The sequence below is a fragment of the Blennius ocellaris genome, assembly GCF_963422515.1.
Source record: "Blennius ocellaris genome assembly, chromosome: 21".
In the NCBI taxonomy this organism is placed as follows: domain Eukaryota; kingdom Metazoa; phylum Chordata; class Actinopteri; order Blenniiformes; family Blenniidae; genus Blennius; species Blennius ocellaris.
The window spans coordinates 2,155,295-2,171,273 of NC_137670.1; the positions used below are offsets into that span (position 1 = coordinate 2,155,295).

General features: G+C 49.3%; 1 protein-coding gene across 1 annotated transcript; it reads right to left on the reverse strand.

Moving 5' to 3' along the window:
* Nucleotides 1-787: 787 nt before the first annotated feature.
* Nucleotides 788-11,123, reverse strand: fam171a2b (family with sequence similarity 171 member A2b). The gene is made up of 8 exons (XM_080517233.1): nt 10,867-11,123; nt 8,260-8,487; nt 7,354-7,446; nt 7,047-7,205; nt 6,797-6,976; nt 6,543-6,656; nt 5,806-5,932; nt 788-5,666 (listed from the first exon to the last, which is right to left on the reverse strand). Exons 1-8 carry the CDS (start codon nt 10,964-10,966, stop codon nt 4,169-4,171), a joined length of 2,499 nt encoding a protein of 832 aa, XP_080373359.1. The 5' UTR covers nt 10,967-11,123; the 3' UTR covers nt 788-4,168.
* Nucleotides 11,124-15,979: the final 4,856 nt, after the last annotated feature.

Here is a 15,979-nt window from a genome sequence, read left to right on the forward strand (position 1 = left end):
GTAAGCAAGTACCCTCATTTTACTTCCGAACTGGGATTTTACTTACTGATATTATTACATAATCATTATAATGTTTATTCATCTTTATTCTTCTTCTCTTGACTCGACATTGAGCCCAAATTTGACCCCTAAACAAGCTTAAAACTTCACTATATTTGGCAGGCTCATAAAGACTGGCGAACATTTTAAGGAAATTTAAAAATGAACACTCAGAGTGCCAAAATGTGCTCTCTAGCGCCACCTAGAAACACTAAAACAGCCACCATGGCGTGTGAGAATGTCCTAGGGAGATCAAACCAAAGCTTAATTGTTGGTCTCATCATGACCAAAAAAAATCATGAGCTGACACCCCTGACCTAAATCCAACAGGAAGTCCACAGTTTGCCTTTTAAAACAAGATTTTCGTCTAAAAATGCCCACCAAACGCTATCTCCTCTGAAGGTGAATATCGTATCGGCTTCACAACATGATTAAACGAAAGAGGAGACACTTCTGCTCAACAAGTCAGTACAATTTTTTGATTTGTCGACCAGTTTCCTTTTTATTAGCTGTCAAAGTTCTGAACGTTTTTAATCCATCCAGAGCAAATGATTTATTCTTGTATTCCCTGAATTGTTTGTTTTATCATATTTGTTACTTTTCTCATTTATTCATGTCGTCGTACATCTGTTGTGACCTTCATAATTAATCTTGCCTATTCAGTTTAAATCCACCAAAGTCAAACGGTTTGTGAATAGTCGACCGTATTTCCTAAAAGAATCCCGACACAGACAGAACGTGGGAACAGATTTATTTCTATTTCGTCTCATGTACAGAAAGAACCGATTTACAGTGTACGAGCGACCGGCCGGGTCGGTGAAGCCGATGTTTGACTGCGTGAGATGAAGTCCTGCAGCTCCGGTCAAAGTGTCATCACCGCTACTAAACCGGAAACACGAGATTCACAAAACCTACAGAGAAGAAAACGAGTAGAAACAAAGCAGGAAGAGCACAACTCATGAGGGAATTCACGCCGTGCGTCCTCCTACGAGACAGTTGTGGACGGTTGGATCTGGAGGCCACCGACTCCAGATCCATCCACAGCTGCCGAACGGTGACGGACCAACTCCTACACAACCAAACCGCTTCATGTCTTCATACTCACAACCTTTTTTATTACTATCTTACAGTATTTATGCCACTTTTGTAGACGTATCCTCACTGATTTCCATTGCAGGAGGTTTAAAAGTTAATTTTCTACTACTTCACATTAGCCGAACGTTCATTTGTCAGTATTGTGCGCCGAACGAATCACCATCAGTCTTTCCGTGTTGTCCCTCCGCCGGCGAGTACGTCCTCTTAGCATAAAATCATTTTCCCTCCCCGAGGACTCCGGCTTCCACAGTCGGTAGAGTCAATTCACTGAAAAGTGACTCTTTCTACCAGTCATAAGGTCTGAATCACCTTCACTGTGACTTTAGAGATCTCCAAGGAATCCTGGCTGAAGGGCTCAGAATCACACCTTTTCCATACAAATCAAACGGCATCAAAAAAAAGAATCTTTCTACATGAAACCACCGAATCGTAGCAGAGCTGTGGAGCCGCCGACGGAGAGACGGAGTGAACACATGAAGAAGAAACGTGAAGCGACAGGAAGTCAGACTCACAAGGCTGTGTTTCCTCTCATTTGGACGTTTGGACGATCCCTCGCCACGCGTCCTTGAACCGAACCGAGCGGCTTCCGATCCAGCTTCCTTCCAACCTCCTGGCCACCGCTGCTCATTAACCAACGTACCGATGCGAGGAGAACTAACATTTAAACTGAGAGAGAACGCTGAAGGAACTCCTCAATGATTATAAAAGTACGCGCGCTTCAAAGTCTAGGTTGGATTACCAACAGGAGGTTGGTAACAAAAAAAAACCTTTGTGGATTTTGATGGAAATTGGCAGGCTGATGGGACATGAAAGAAGTTTATGAGCTCGTTAATGCTGCGAATTGAAAGTAGCTTCCCAAAAAGAAAAGAAAAAACCCCCTAAAAAGTAGTGTTTAATTATGATTTATCTCCTTCAAAACATGAGATTGTCACAAACATTTGTATATAACAGCACACACGACAATCAGTAGTATGGTGATCAGAGCGGCGCCTTGCAGCGTTCCGATGGACAGTAATGATTAAAAAAAAACCCAATAACAATGAACTGCGGTTGTCCGCTCAGATTCGGTCTCGCGGTTGGCCGGCGACAGAACGACAGAGCGGCAGAGCTTCGCCCGGAGAGCTGCTGATGTGCGTGAAGTCGGCAGTGGTGAAGCTCGTGGCGGCGGGCGGGAGCGCGGTTGGTCAGAATGTCATCGTTGTAAACATTTACGACCGGAAGTGAATTTTCTTACAGCTGGATTGTGGGGGAGGGGGGGGGGGGGGGGGGGGGGGGGAAGTCCGCGTTTCTCCGTATAACCAAGTTCATTTGGCAGCACAAGTGCGAGTCACATTTAGTTTTTTTTTGTGCTTAAAAAAAAAAGATATTATCTTGATCAATTCCAAAAGAAGCAAAAAGGTTCTCGCTTAAAAACACCCTAGTCTAACATGCACGTCGTATACACATAAAATCTCATAATTCATCGTAGCATTTTACAGGTTTTGGTGAAAAAGAGGATAGATAGAAGAAATGACGATATCCAAGGACGTACGAGCCGCGAGGAAAGTGGTAAGGTTTGCGAGGCATGCTCCCCAGAGTGCGGCGTGTCGTTACCACGGTGCAGTGTGCTCGTCAGGGCCCGCCGGTCGCGAGGGGCGGCGGCACGCCGGTCACTCCGTCCTATGTGTGAAAGAAGGCACTTGCAGGAGAGAGGTGGTGCAGGCCCGGGGGATCTCAGCGGGATATCAGATGGGGGGGGGGGGGGGGGGGGTGCGTTCCAGATATCTGGGAACTCGGCATTCCCAGCTGTTCCGGGAGAACCGATGTCAAAGGTTGGAAGTTGTTGGTTCGGATTCGGGAGTTACACGCTAGGGTCGTCAGCGTTCAGGGCTACGGTCTACAATCTGCCGTTTCCAACTGGAACCCTCCCAAAAGTCGACACTCTGAGTTAGGAATTCCCAGTTCAGAACATTTAAAGGTGTATAGAAAGCAACGTGTCCAGTAAAGCTGGTTACACTAAGAAAAGGGGCGGAGCTTCTAAAACTTTTTAATCCGAGAACAACTCTGAATTCCGAGTTCGGAGATAACGGAATGTCCTTCAGGTCTTCAAGTCAAGTGGTGATTCTGTTCATGCCTGTCCTGCTTTCTTGGCCTTTGGGTGAGGGGGGGGTGGGGGGGGGGGGGGGGGGGGGGGGGGTGCTCGCCTGAAGGACTGTGGGGGAGGAGCCTCTCGGGGTATTTCATACATTCATATGCATGCAACCTTCCTATTCCAAGTGCCTGGGATCTATTTACACGGCGATAATCGCAAAGAAGTCTCTGCTGGCCCAAAAAAGTCTCAACAAGAGGAGATAGGCAGAAAAAACTTTTGGCAGAACGGTTCCGTTGTCCACCGCGAGAAATGGACGACAGCAGGGATGAAACGGACCTCAAATCATCACTACTGGGAAAAGTAACTGCAACACATGAACACGGCACAGGTAGGAATTCAAGTACGTCCCTGAAGGAGCAAAATACATGTTGTACTTCACAGGGGCACATGGGGAAAAAAAGCACAAAAAAAAAGAAGAAGAAGAGTACAGCTGATTTGATCCCTTGGCGTTTAGGCGTTGGGCAGCTGTTTCCTGTAAAGAGAACTCGTCATAACTACAGGGAAGCAAGACAAGAAAGCACAAGTTCACATCTGCGACCATCGGTGTGACACTTTGTGCAATCAGTCCCGTCGGTCACTTAAAAAAAAAAAAAAAAAAAAATGGAACCTATTCCAAATACTTTAGTATCAACCAATCGGTTATCAAATCACAAGTTAAGTGCTCTATTCTTATATTTTGCTCTATTAAATGGCTATTTCCACAGTCAGTATATGCGATGGCTCAGACGGTGGTTCAGTGACGTGACGGGACAAGTTTTAGTCTACAAGTGATCGACTGAGCATAAACGACGGAGCGGTGGAGCAGTGGTTGTGCTTGGCGTGACCTCCGTCGGTGAAACCTCACTGAACCCCCCCCCCCCCCCTCCAACCGTTCTGAAAAGGTCCAGTGTGAATGAACGAAGATCACTTCCTGGGGTGGAAGACCATGAGCGGCCGGTCCTCGATCTTCTGCCACGGACTCTTCTTGTTCTCGTCTTTGTCGTCGGGGTCGTCCTCGGGACTGGTCATGGAGTCGCGGCGGTTCTCGCTGTTGCTGCTGCGGCTGCTGTTGACCCGGCTGCGCCCTCTCCTCGGGATGGTGGATCCCCTGGAGGACGGGCCTTCATCCAGGAGAGGGGTGAGGGAGTTCTCCTCGGGCGAGACCGGGCGTCCCTCACTGCTGCTGGGCTCGCTGTGGTCCGGGTAGGCCAGCTTGGAGTAGCTCTTTCCGCCGCCGCCGACCCCGTGGCTCTTCCTTCCCCCCGTGCCCCAGCGCTCGTCTTTTCCCTTCCGGTTGACGCCCGACTTCCGCTCCTGTGCCTCCAGGGGCGGCTCGAGGTTGACGTCCCGTGGAATGCCGCTGGACCCGCCTCCGAACACGCCTCCGAAGCTGCCGCCTCCGCCGCCGCTCAGGTCGTTTCCGGCATCGATGTAGGAGTGTCTGACGTGCGCGTTGTTGCGTCCGTCCAGGGAGATGAACCAGGCCCGCGGGTGCTGCTTCACGCCCAGCTCCAGCAGCTTCTTTTCCGTCAGAGCCTGAAGCTCGCCGTTCATCTGGGCCATGGTGGAGTCATTGAAGAGCACCGGGATGGTCACGGGCCCCCCGGAGGAGTCGGACGCCCAGCTGGGCTCCTCGGAGTCGTCGCCCTGGGAGCCGCCTTGCTGCTGCTGGCCCTGTTTCTGGGAGTGGTGGTGGTGGTGATGCGAGCCTCCGCCCATCTGGGCCCCGTCTTTGTCTTGTTCCTTCGGGTCTTTGCCGTCTTTACCGGAGAACTCGGACGGCAGGCGCATGTAGTGGGCGGGGATGACCAGGGTGGGCACCATGCTCCTGTACATGTTCTCCTTCATCTGGTCGATGGAGCTGCAGAAGATGATCTGTCCCGGCTGGGTGTTCAGGGAGGTGGGCCGCGCCAGGCTGTCCGCCGCCGCCGCAGAGTATTCCGGAGGCTTGTCGGATTGGCTCGGCACGTAGCCCTGGAAGCGAGGAGGCGACGGCGGGTCGGAGGAGTACCCTCGATTGTCGTTGGCATTGTGGTTCCTGTGATAGTCGGACTCTTTTCCCTCTTTGGGGCTGTAGCTCCGGCTGTAGTCGTCGTGCAGCAGAGGGTTGTCCAGGTTGTTGGTTTCTGTCGCTCTGGTCACCTTCATGGGGAAACTCTCTCCCCGTTGAGAACCGGAGGCGTTTTTTCCCTTCGAGTGCCGCAGCATGTGAGCAGGGACGTGCTTGGTCAAGTCGTCTTTGGAATTCTGGTAATCCCGCGACGGAGACATTTCGGATTTGTCATTGGAGGGTCCCGACTCAACGTGGCCTCCGCAGATGAGATTGAGGCGCGAGGTGGACGTGCCCTGGTCCCTCTTGGCGCCGTTCAGATTGGACATGTGGGGCTTGCCTTGCTGCCGACGAGGCTTCAGACACTTCCGCCTGGAAGGTAAACAGAGGGAGGTCGGACAACAAAAACAACGAAGCGCTGGAAGCTGTGATTGCCAAATCAAATCAAACCAAATCGAACAGTTTAAAACAGAAATCTCAAAGTGAGAGCCGTGTCCTACGCTCGCCACACCTGCAGTAGTAGAGCAGCACGCAGAGCAGGATGAGCACCAGCAGGGCCAGCGAGCCCAGGATGGACAGCAGGAACAGGGTGTGGTAGGTGGTGATGTCCCTCAGGCCCGGGTGAGAAAGACCGAACCCTGCGAGACGGCACAGAACGTCACGTTCCATTTCAACTCTATCGTTCTTGCGCGGCTAAACATCGGTAGATGTGTTTCGTAAATAAGTCACAAACATGCACTTCATGATAGAACCACAGATCCGCCACCTGATTCAAAGTGACCGATCAGTTGTTGCATACCGACGCCTGACTTTGGGCAATAGGCCAGTTTTACTGGGAAAACACTGTTGCGTCCTCGACTCAGCATGTGGTTGGTTCGGGTTCGGAAGCACTAAACTCGTTTATCAGGAGAAGCATGGCGTCCATCATTCTCGTTGCGAGCTCTTCTATATTTACAGGACATCTGGTACGCGAGGCTTTTAAGTTGAGTGCAGCTTCCTGCCCGAGTCAAACGGTCCCCGGGGGACGATCCAGAGTCCGACTTCGTCTGAAAGCTACGTCCAGAAATGGACATGACTCGTCAACCGGGACTGGACCTGCTCTGTGTTTCGCACCACGTGAGGGATTGATTGTATGTTTGAATGACTTTTTATTTCTGGAGAAAGCGGAGCTATATGTCCAACATGCTCACGGCAGGGGGTCTGCACCGCGCAACAACCGACACTGAAGGGAGTGAGGGAGGACGCTACCTGAGGACGACGGGAAGGCAGCCAGCCAGTAACCCATCTGAGGAACCACAACGTTCCACACGAACTGAGAACCGTCCTTCTTGATGTATCCCGTCCCGCTGCGAACCCAAAGTCCTGCAGGGAGCCACAGAACCATCACCGGATAATCCAACAATTCTCAATGGGAAGATGTGAGTTAATAGAGGAGGAACATGCTCTATGATCTCCTCCAGGATGGGATTAACCCTCAGTGACTGTTCAGACGTTGGTCTCACCAGTCCGGGGCTGGTACAGCCAGGCCGGGACGCTTGTGGCCGCCCGGTTCCGAGTGTCGGACGGCAGCGGCACCGAGACGTGGATCGGGTCAGAGACCTGGACGGTGCCGCCGTCTCTGTCCAGCAGCTGGATGCTGACCACCGCCAGCGCCGTCAGGTCGGTCCAGCCTGTCTCTGCACCTGGAACCAGAAGCGCCGGCTGCTATAAGCAGGGTCGCGGAGGAGCCGGGTCAGGGTCTGAGGGACCCACCTGAGCTGTTGGTCTCCTGGCCCAGCAGGAACGGGAAGCCCCCGATCTCATACTGGCTCCGGGCCGTGGTCAGCGCCGCCGACAGCGACGTGTAGTTGGAGCCGGCCGGCAGCTGGATGGACTTCCTCTGCAGCTGCACCAGCGGCTGGTTACGAGCTCCTGAGAGACACAAACCACCAGAGTCAAGACCAGCAGCAAGACCAGCAACAAGACCAGCAACAAGACGGTTCTGGATTAAAGTCAACCTGAACTCTGACTAATAGTTCAGTTTCTGCAACAGCGAAGCAGGAAAGAACATCTGGATTACCTGGAGAGCCCGACAACACCTGGAGGACGTCATCGTAGAGGATCAGGGTTCCTGGTCTCTGCACCAGCAGGTACAAGCTGACGGAGGCGTAGACTGAAACACCAACCAGGCGAAACAGTGTTAAATACACCAGTAACATGATGGCCGTGAGGGTGGAGGTGATGAAGGAGGTTAGGGTGGATCTGATGATGGAGGTTAGGGTGGATGTGATGATGGATTTGAGGGTAGATGTGAGGGTGGAGGTGATGATGGAGGTTTGGGTGGAGGTGATGATGGATTTGAGGGTAGATGTGAGGGTGGAGGTGATGATGGAGGTTTGGGTGGAGGTGATGATGGATTTGAGGGTAGATGTGAGGGTGGAGGTGATGATGGAGGTTTGGGTGGAGGTGATGATGGATTTGAGGGTAGATGTGAGGGTGGAGGTGATGATGGAGGTGAGGGTGGAGGTGATGATGGATGTGATGATGGAGATGAAGGTGGAGGTGATGATGGAGGTTTCGGTGGAGGTGGTGATGGATTTGAGGGTAGATGTGAGGGTAGAGGTGATTATGGAGGTGAGGGTGGATGTGATGATGGAGGTGAGGGTGAATGTGATGACGGAGGTGAGGGTGAATGTGATGACGGAGGTGAGGGTGGAGATGATGATGGATTTGAGGGTTGATGTGAGGGTGAATGTGATGACGGAGGTGAGGGCGGATGTGAGGGTGGAGATGATGATGGACGTGAGGGTGGATGTGATGATGGAGGTGAGGGTGGATGTGATGATTGAGGTGATGATGGAGGTTTGGGTGGCGGCGATGATGGATTTGAGGGTCGATGTGATGATGGAGGTGAGGGTGGATGTGATGATGGAGGTGAGGGTGGAGGTGATGCCGGAGGGGAGGGTGGAGGAGTGACCAGACTCACGGGGGATGCGGCTGGAGTGCCAGGGCACTGAGTTGGTGACGTAGTCGTGTTTGGAGGCGGTGATGATGACCCAGCTCCCTGCTCGGTACGAGAAGCTCAGCCGCACCACGCCGTCGCCGCCGGCCTGGCTGGACGCCAAGACGGTCTGATTCCCGTGGACGTCCACCTGAGCGCCGGCCAGCGGGGACAAGTCGCTGTTGTCGAACACCTGGACTTTAATCTGAACCTCTGAGGAAACAAAAGGTCAAAGACTCACGTTTAATAACCAAGGTTTACCAAGACGCCACAAGTAACTGATTACTGGTTTAGAGTAGTGCAACTAGTTAGTTACAGTGAAAGTATCTTCCTCCTCTAACATCCAGATTATAGAGCATCTTCCTCCTCTAACATCAGATTATAGAGCATCTTCCTCCTCTAACATCAGATTATAGAGCATCTTCCTCCTCTAACATCAGATTATAGAGCATCTTCCTCCTCTAACATCAGATTATAGAGCATCTTCCTCCTCTAACATCAGATTATAGAGCATCTTCCTCCTCTAACATCAGATTATAGAGCATCTTCCTCCTCTAACATCAAATTATAGAGCATCTTCCCCCTCTAACATCAGATTATAGAGCATCTTCTTCTAACACCAGATTATAGAGCATCTTCCTCCTCTAACATCAGATTATAGAGCATCTTCCTCCTCTAACATTGGATTATAGAGCATTTTCCTCCTCTAACATCAGATTATAGAGCATATTCCTCCTCCAATCCAGATTATAGAGCATTTCGTCCTGTAATATCCAGATTATAGAGCATCGTCCTCCTCTAACACAAGATTACAGAGCATCTTCCTCCTCTAACATCAGATTATAGAGCATCTTCCTCCTCTAACATCAGATTATAGAGCATCTTCCTCTACTAATGTAACTTAAAAGTAACACGACTCTAATAAAGTAACTAAATATCTAAATTATCAAAAGTAAATTGAAAACTTTAAAAATGAGTGTAGTTTATGTTTTTTAACGTTGTTTATTAATTTGAGAAAACAACAATTTGTGTCACTTTGTAAACAAAAACGAGTGAGACTGCACTCAGTAATCGTTTCCTGTGGAGGAGGATTACAGTTACAATGATGATGATGATGATGATGAGGCAGTCTGAAGTCATCTCACTCACTCACACACACACACACACACACACACACACACACACACACACACACACACACACACACACACACACACACACACACACACACACAAACACAGAGAGTGTTTTTCAGCTGCGGTACATTTTGTTTCTCTCCTCTCTTCCCGGACACTGGATGTGGGTCACGCTGGGGGACGTTGCCATGGTTACAGGCCGACTCTCTAAAAGCCGCCTTGTTGTTATTGTTGTTGTTGTTGCTGTTGAGCCTCGTCCACACCGCCACATCCTCTCACAGCCCTGCGGTTCTCCAGACGCGCTGTGATTTTTAATGAAGTGCACCATGTGTCTCCACGCTGGATCATACATGGACGATGCGTTCAGGTGCATCACGTAACTCTGCCATCCGGGCCTGACCAGAGGAAAATCTCTATCAGCAGGGGGGCGGGGTGTGTGTATGTGGGGGGGCTCAACCCCCCCTTAATGTGACAGGAGCCCCTTTAAAACATGATTTGTGAATTTATTTCTCTCTAAAATTCTATTTTTTATCCCATTTCTTTGTTTTCAAGGTGCCTGTATTTGACACCGACCACCTGCCGTACAACATATCCGCACTGAATCTCATGTTTTTGTCTCATATTTCTACGAGGGACTGACGAAGGGGAGGACCGGCGCTGATTTTGGTTCCACCGGTTACAAATATAAATATATAATATAAATATTTGTTTACATTTCGCTGTATTTTTGCACCTGAATGTCTCATTCAGCCATTTTCATTTGCAAGGATAGAGACAATTTTTTTTAAACGTTTTAAATAAGTAACGTTTCATCCGTTTTGGCGGCTCCAGGTTGTCCTGGGAGGAGACGCCTCCCGTCTTCAGGGGACACTCGTCCTCTTCCGGCGTCCCTCCATCAGGGGTTCACGGTTGCGTTCACATCCCCACAGTTTGATCCGGACCGGAGTCCCCACTGCACGCCACCGCGGTGTACTCGAGTAAATGTACTCGAGTAAATGTACTCGGGGTCACGCCGTGACCGTCCAGGCAGGCGTGAATAATGTATCCAGATTACATAACGCTGGTGGCTCGTCTCCGCAGAGCCCGACTCCTCCAGGCATGAAGACGAAGATGACGATGATGATGATGGTGAGGATGATCAACAATGGCTCACATGCAGGTCTGGTTTCCAGGGACCAGGTCTGGTTTGGAGGGGAGGCCTGCTCCACCATCACACCTCCAGACCTGATGTCAGGTGGGAGATAGAACCATCCACCCCCCCCCCCCCCCCCCCCCCTCCACCCATCCTCCTCCACCCCCTCCACCCTGCATCCAGGTCGCATTGCTGCAGAGCATCGACGCTTTTCTGCACAAAAGCAATAAACCCCCTCCTCCTCCTCCTCCCTCCTCCCTCCACCCTCCTCCTCCACCTCCACCACCGCCCCTCCCTCGGTCTCCCCCCGGGTCGTTGTCTCACCGAAAGCGGCCTGGTCCGGGACGGCCTTGGCCCACACGGCCTCCCACAGCGCGCAGACCCCGACCCAGACCAGCACACGGGAGACGCGGATCGCAGGCATCCTGCAGCGGCTACATCTCCTCCAGGCTGCTCCGCCCGGGGTGTGTCGGTGCTCCGAGCCGCTCCGCACGGCGACCGACGGGGGTCCTCCTCGGTGCTTGGGTGTGGATGCGCTGACCGGTGTCCCCACACCCCGGATCCACAGACCCCTGATCCGCAGACTGGATCCTCGGACTGGATCCGCGCCGCCGCCGCCGCTGCTGAGACTCGCCTTGTTTGTATTGTCTGAGGCTGAAGGAGAGGCGATGCTGCCCCCTGCTGGTCGTCCGAGGAACTGCAGCTTCAACTGCACGCTGACGATGGATAGATGGATAGATAGATAGATAGATAGATAGATAGATAGATAGATAGATAGATAGATAGATAGATAGATAGATAGATAGATAGATAGATAGATAGATAGATGATAGATAGACATGGATATGGATAGATAGATAGATAGATAGATAGATAGACATGTATATGGATAGATACATAGATAGATAGATGATAGATAGATAGATAGATAGATTGATAGATAGATAGATAGATAGAAACAAATAAGCAATAAACAAAACGCAAATAAATAAATAAACACAAAAAACAAATAAACCATACAACGTAAATAAATAAAAAATTAATGAATAAATAAAATAATAATAATAAATAAATAAATAAATACAAATAAATAAACAAAATTAAACAACTTAGGTATTTTTTTAATTCCGTGTCTCTGTTGTCGTTTAGTTTCTCTCATTTAAAATGTCTTTTCTCATCACCTCTCATCTCACAGTCACTTCTTTTCTTTTACTAAACTTTTCTTTTATTAAAAAAGAGGCTGGTGGTGACGGAGGCTGGTTGTGGTTGGAGGCTGGTTGTGACGGAGGCTGGTTGTGGTTGGAGGCTGGTTGTGGATGGAGGCTGGTGGTGATGGAGACTGGTGGTGACGGAGGCTGGTGGTGACGGCGGCTGGTGGTGATGGAGGCTGGTTGTGGTTGGAGGCTGGTTGTGACGGAGGCTGGTTGTGGATGGAGGCTGGTGGTGATGGAGGCAGGTGGTGACGGAAGCTGGTGGTGATGGAGGCTGGTGGTGACGGAGGCTGGTGGTGATGGAGGCTGGTGGTGACGGAAGCTGGTGGTGATGGAGGCGGGTTGTGGATGGAGGCTGGTTGTGGTTGGAGGCTGGTGGTGACGGAGGCTGGTTGTGGTTGGAGGCTAGTGGTGGATGGAGGCTGGTGGTGACGGAGGCTGGTGGTGATGGAGACCGGTGGTGACAGAGGCTGGTGGTGACGGAGGCAGGTGGTGATGGAGGCTGGTTGTACATGGAGGCTGGTGGTGATGGAGGCTGGTGGTGATGGAGACTGGCTGTGGATGGAGGCTGGTGGTGATGGAGGCGGGTGGTGACGGAGGCTGGCTGTGGATGGAGGCTGGTGGTGATGGAGGCTGGTTGTGGTTGGAGGCTGGTGGCGATGAAGGCTGGTTGTGGATGGAGGCAGGTGGTGATGGAGGCTGGTGGTGACGGAGGCTGGTGGTGATGGAGGCTGGTGGTGATGGAGGCTGGTTGTGGTTGGAGGCTGGTGGTGATGGAGGCAGGTGGTGATGGCGGCTGGTGGTGACGGAGGCAGGTGGTGATGGAGGCTGGTTGTGGATGGAGGCTGGTGGTGATGGAGGCAGGTGGTGATGGAGGCTGGTGGTGACGGAGGCTGGTGATGATGGAGACTGGTTGTGATGGAGGCAGGTGGTGATGGAGGCAGGTGGTGACGGAGGCGGGTTGTGGATGGAGGCTGGTTGTAGACGGAGGCTGGTGGTGATGGAGACCGGTGGTGACGGAGGCTGGTGGTGATGGAGGCTGGTTGTGGATGGAGGCAGGTGGTGATGGAGGCTGGTGGTGACGGAGGCGGGTTGTGGATGGAGGCTGGTGGTTGTGGATGGAGGCTGGTTGTAGACGGAGGCTGGTGGTGATGGAGGCTGGTTGTGGATGGAGGCAGGTGGTGATGGAGGCAGGTGGTGACGGAGCTCCAGATCGTTAGTTTGTTTCACACGGGGAGAGTGGAGCTCTGCGGAGGCGGAGGATTATCAGGATGAAGCAGGACGAAACGCCTCTCAGCTCAGAAACTTCTGGAGGCTTTTTTTTTTATTCTGTGACTGTTTGAACCCAAACTTTTATTTTCCCACCAGTTTTCAGTCCAACAACAACAACAACAACAGATCTTCTATTTTCAAAACAAAGCAGATGGAAGCAGCTGAACCTCTAATCTGTCGCCGGGACTCTCAGATCATAATCTCATCCTATCGACTCACAAACTCTCTAAACAAAGATACAAGAGATCATATAGACTCACCGGATTAACGGATTATAGATCCAGAAGTCAGAGTCACAACCTGGAAGAAGAACTGAGATTTTATCTTCAAACTGTTTGAACGAGTCGTGAATCGTTTGTCATGAAACTGAGAGAGGTGATTATATCTTTCACCAGGAGGGGGCGACAGAGAAACATGAACTAGATAGATAGATAGATAGATAGATAGATAGATAGATAGATAGATAGATAGATAGATAGATAGATAGATAGAACTGATTATTCTCATTATAATTCATTATAGTGCTTTTACATAGTTTATGTTGTTTTTTTGGTGTAAATTTTCAAATATTTGGCGTCTTTGTGTCCCTTTTCATTCGATTGTGGCTGATTTATTCAATTTGTCTCTATGACGTCACTTAAAAAAAAAAAATCAAGCTTTTAAATGTTGAGTCCCTTGATATTTCTAAATAAAAAATATTTTTTGAATTGATTTAGATTCTATTTGTTTTTCTGCAGCGGCAGTTTGACGGCTGCATGGTGGCGGAGCGGCCAGCAGGGGGCAGTGCGGAGCTGAGCAGCTCCTTCTCCTGCTGTTTGTGACCTTTTGTCACAATGCACTTGTCAAAGCCCCCCACCCCCCCCCACCACCCCTCCACCACCACCCCATCCTCACCATCAGCACCCGGCGCTCCAGGCTGTGAGGGACGCGATGGGGGGATGCCACCCTCACCTCCTCCCCCCTGGGGGGGTGGAGGGGGGTTGGGGGGGGGGATTTACACCGACTAATAACATTTCTGACAAATATGAAATATGGCAGATAATTGGTAGTTTGAGGTAATCTATCCTACTAGTTAATGTATTTCCAGATTTGGATAATCCCCCTTTTATGAACAAATGATTTAAAGTCTAAGTCTTTGGGGAGGTGGGGGCTGGGGGGGTGGGGGGGGGATTGGATGCTATTGATCCCTACTGAGACCGTTCTCAATCTGCCTCAACTCAATAACGGCTCCGGTCTTTTGCAATTTCACGTCTGGTAATAACTGGGTTGAACAAAAAAAAAAACAACCGTTTTCACTCATAAGAGCTCCAGATGTTCTCCAGATGTTCTCTCTCTATAGATTATTTCTGTTTCGACGCCGAATCGGAGCCAAAAGCAAATGTTTCATATCCAATTATTGCTTCCATTTATCCGATGTAGAATCACGGATCTGGCGGGTTTACCGGCACGGCGGCCGTGACGTCAGGCAGCTTCACGCGTAATACCGGGAATTAAGGGGGGATCTGGGGGGATCTGGGGGGGGGGGGGCCTTATTTACTCTGTCTTTTTCTCTTTTTATGAGTCTCAACTTCAATTTCCATCCATAGATCCAGAATTGATTAATCAATTAGACTCGGTAATATTAGTTCAAGAATTAAACTCAGCTTAACTAAAGACTCCATGAGTTTTAAGTCGTTTGAGCCAGAATTCCCACTAAAAACAACAAGTCCAGCTATTTCCTCCCGACAGACGCTCGTTTCCACTCCCACTATATATTCCAGCACCTCTCCCACGATTAACGGTATTATTAGGACCCGCACAGATTTAGAATTATTGTTGTTTGCGCTGCTGATCTGTTGATAAACGTCACAAATCCAGTAAAAGCGCGTCCCGTTATTGTTTTATTCTTCTGTTACCGTGTCACTAAATAAACAGAAATCTCAATATCTGACATTCCCTTTTTTGAATTCAGGGTTTCTTCTTGTTAAAATAACCAGATCGTTCTAATCTCTTTACTCTGAAACTTTCCTTCCCCTCTTCGCTCAGATTATTATTATTATTATTATTTAATAAAAGAGGCTCCCGCCCTCGTTGTTTTGATTTGGAGAATAAAAACAGTCAAGATGAATGATTTCTGTTTTGGTTTTATAAACGTGTTTTACTTATTTCCTTACTTTTGTATAGTTTTTGTAGTTTTTTTTCTTCATTGTCCATTTGGTCTACTTTTTTTGGGTAATTGTTCTTAAGAATAATAATAAATGACTGATTGTGTATCTAAACATGTTAATGCCTTGTTTTTGGATACACTTTTCCTTTTAATTTTTTTTTATATCATTCTGTTTTAATATAAAACATTCAATAACATCAAGGAAAAAAATGTATCTTATAAATTTGAATGAAAAGGAGCAGAAAGGAAAAAATAAGTCTAATAGAGTCTGCCTCCTGGCTTTCATAGGATATTAATTAACTAAACACATAATACAAATAAACAAAAGCTGCAGGCTTTTCTACATTTCTACCAAATTTCAAAACGACCCACAAAACAAACAAAACCAAAACACATAATGAGGATTGAAATGCCTGAGAGAAAACAACGTGATCATGAAGAGGCACAAAGTGGAATAGTAATGTAATAAATGAACAAATAAAATAACCAAAAAAGTCAATAGAACGAGAAATAAACCAATAAATCTAAAGCGGGCGAGTCCAAACAGACACAAAACCACTGGAATGACCACAAAGGGTGAAAAGCAGCAAAGAGACAAGATGAGACGTGTGTGTGTGTGTGTGTGTGTGTGTGTGTGTGTGTGTGTGTGTGTGTGTGTGTGTGTGTGTGTGTGTGTGTGTGTGTAATTAACGCGTGTCCGCTAAGCAGGCTGGCGGCTCCTTGAGTCTGGGTGTCATGTCCGCCGGGGGGGAAGAGTTATTTTTAGCCGTTTGGTCTTTGATTAAAACACGAGTCTCCAGGTGACCTT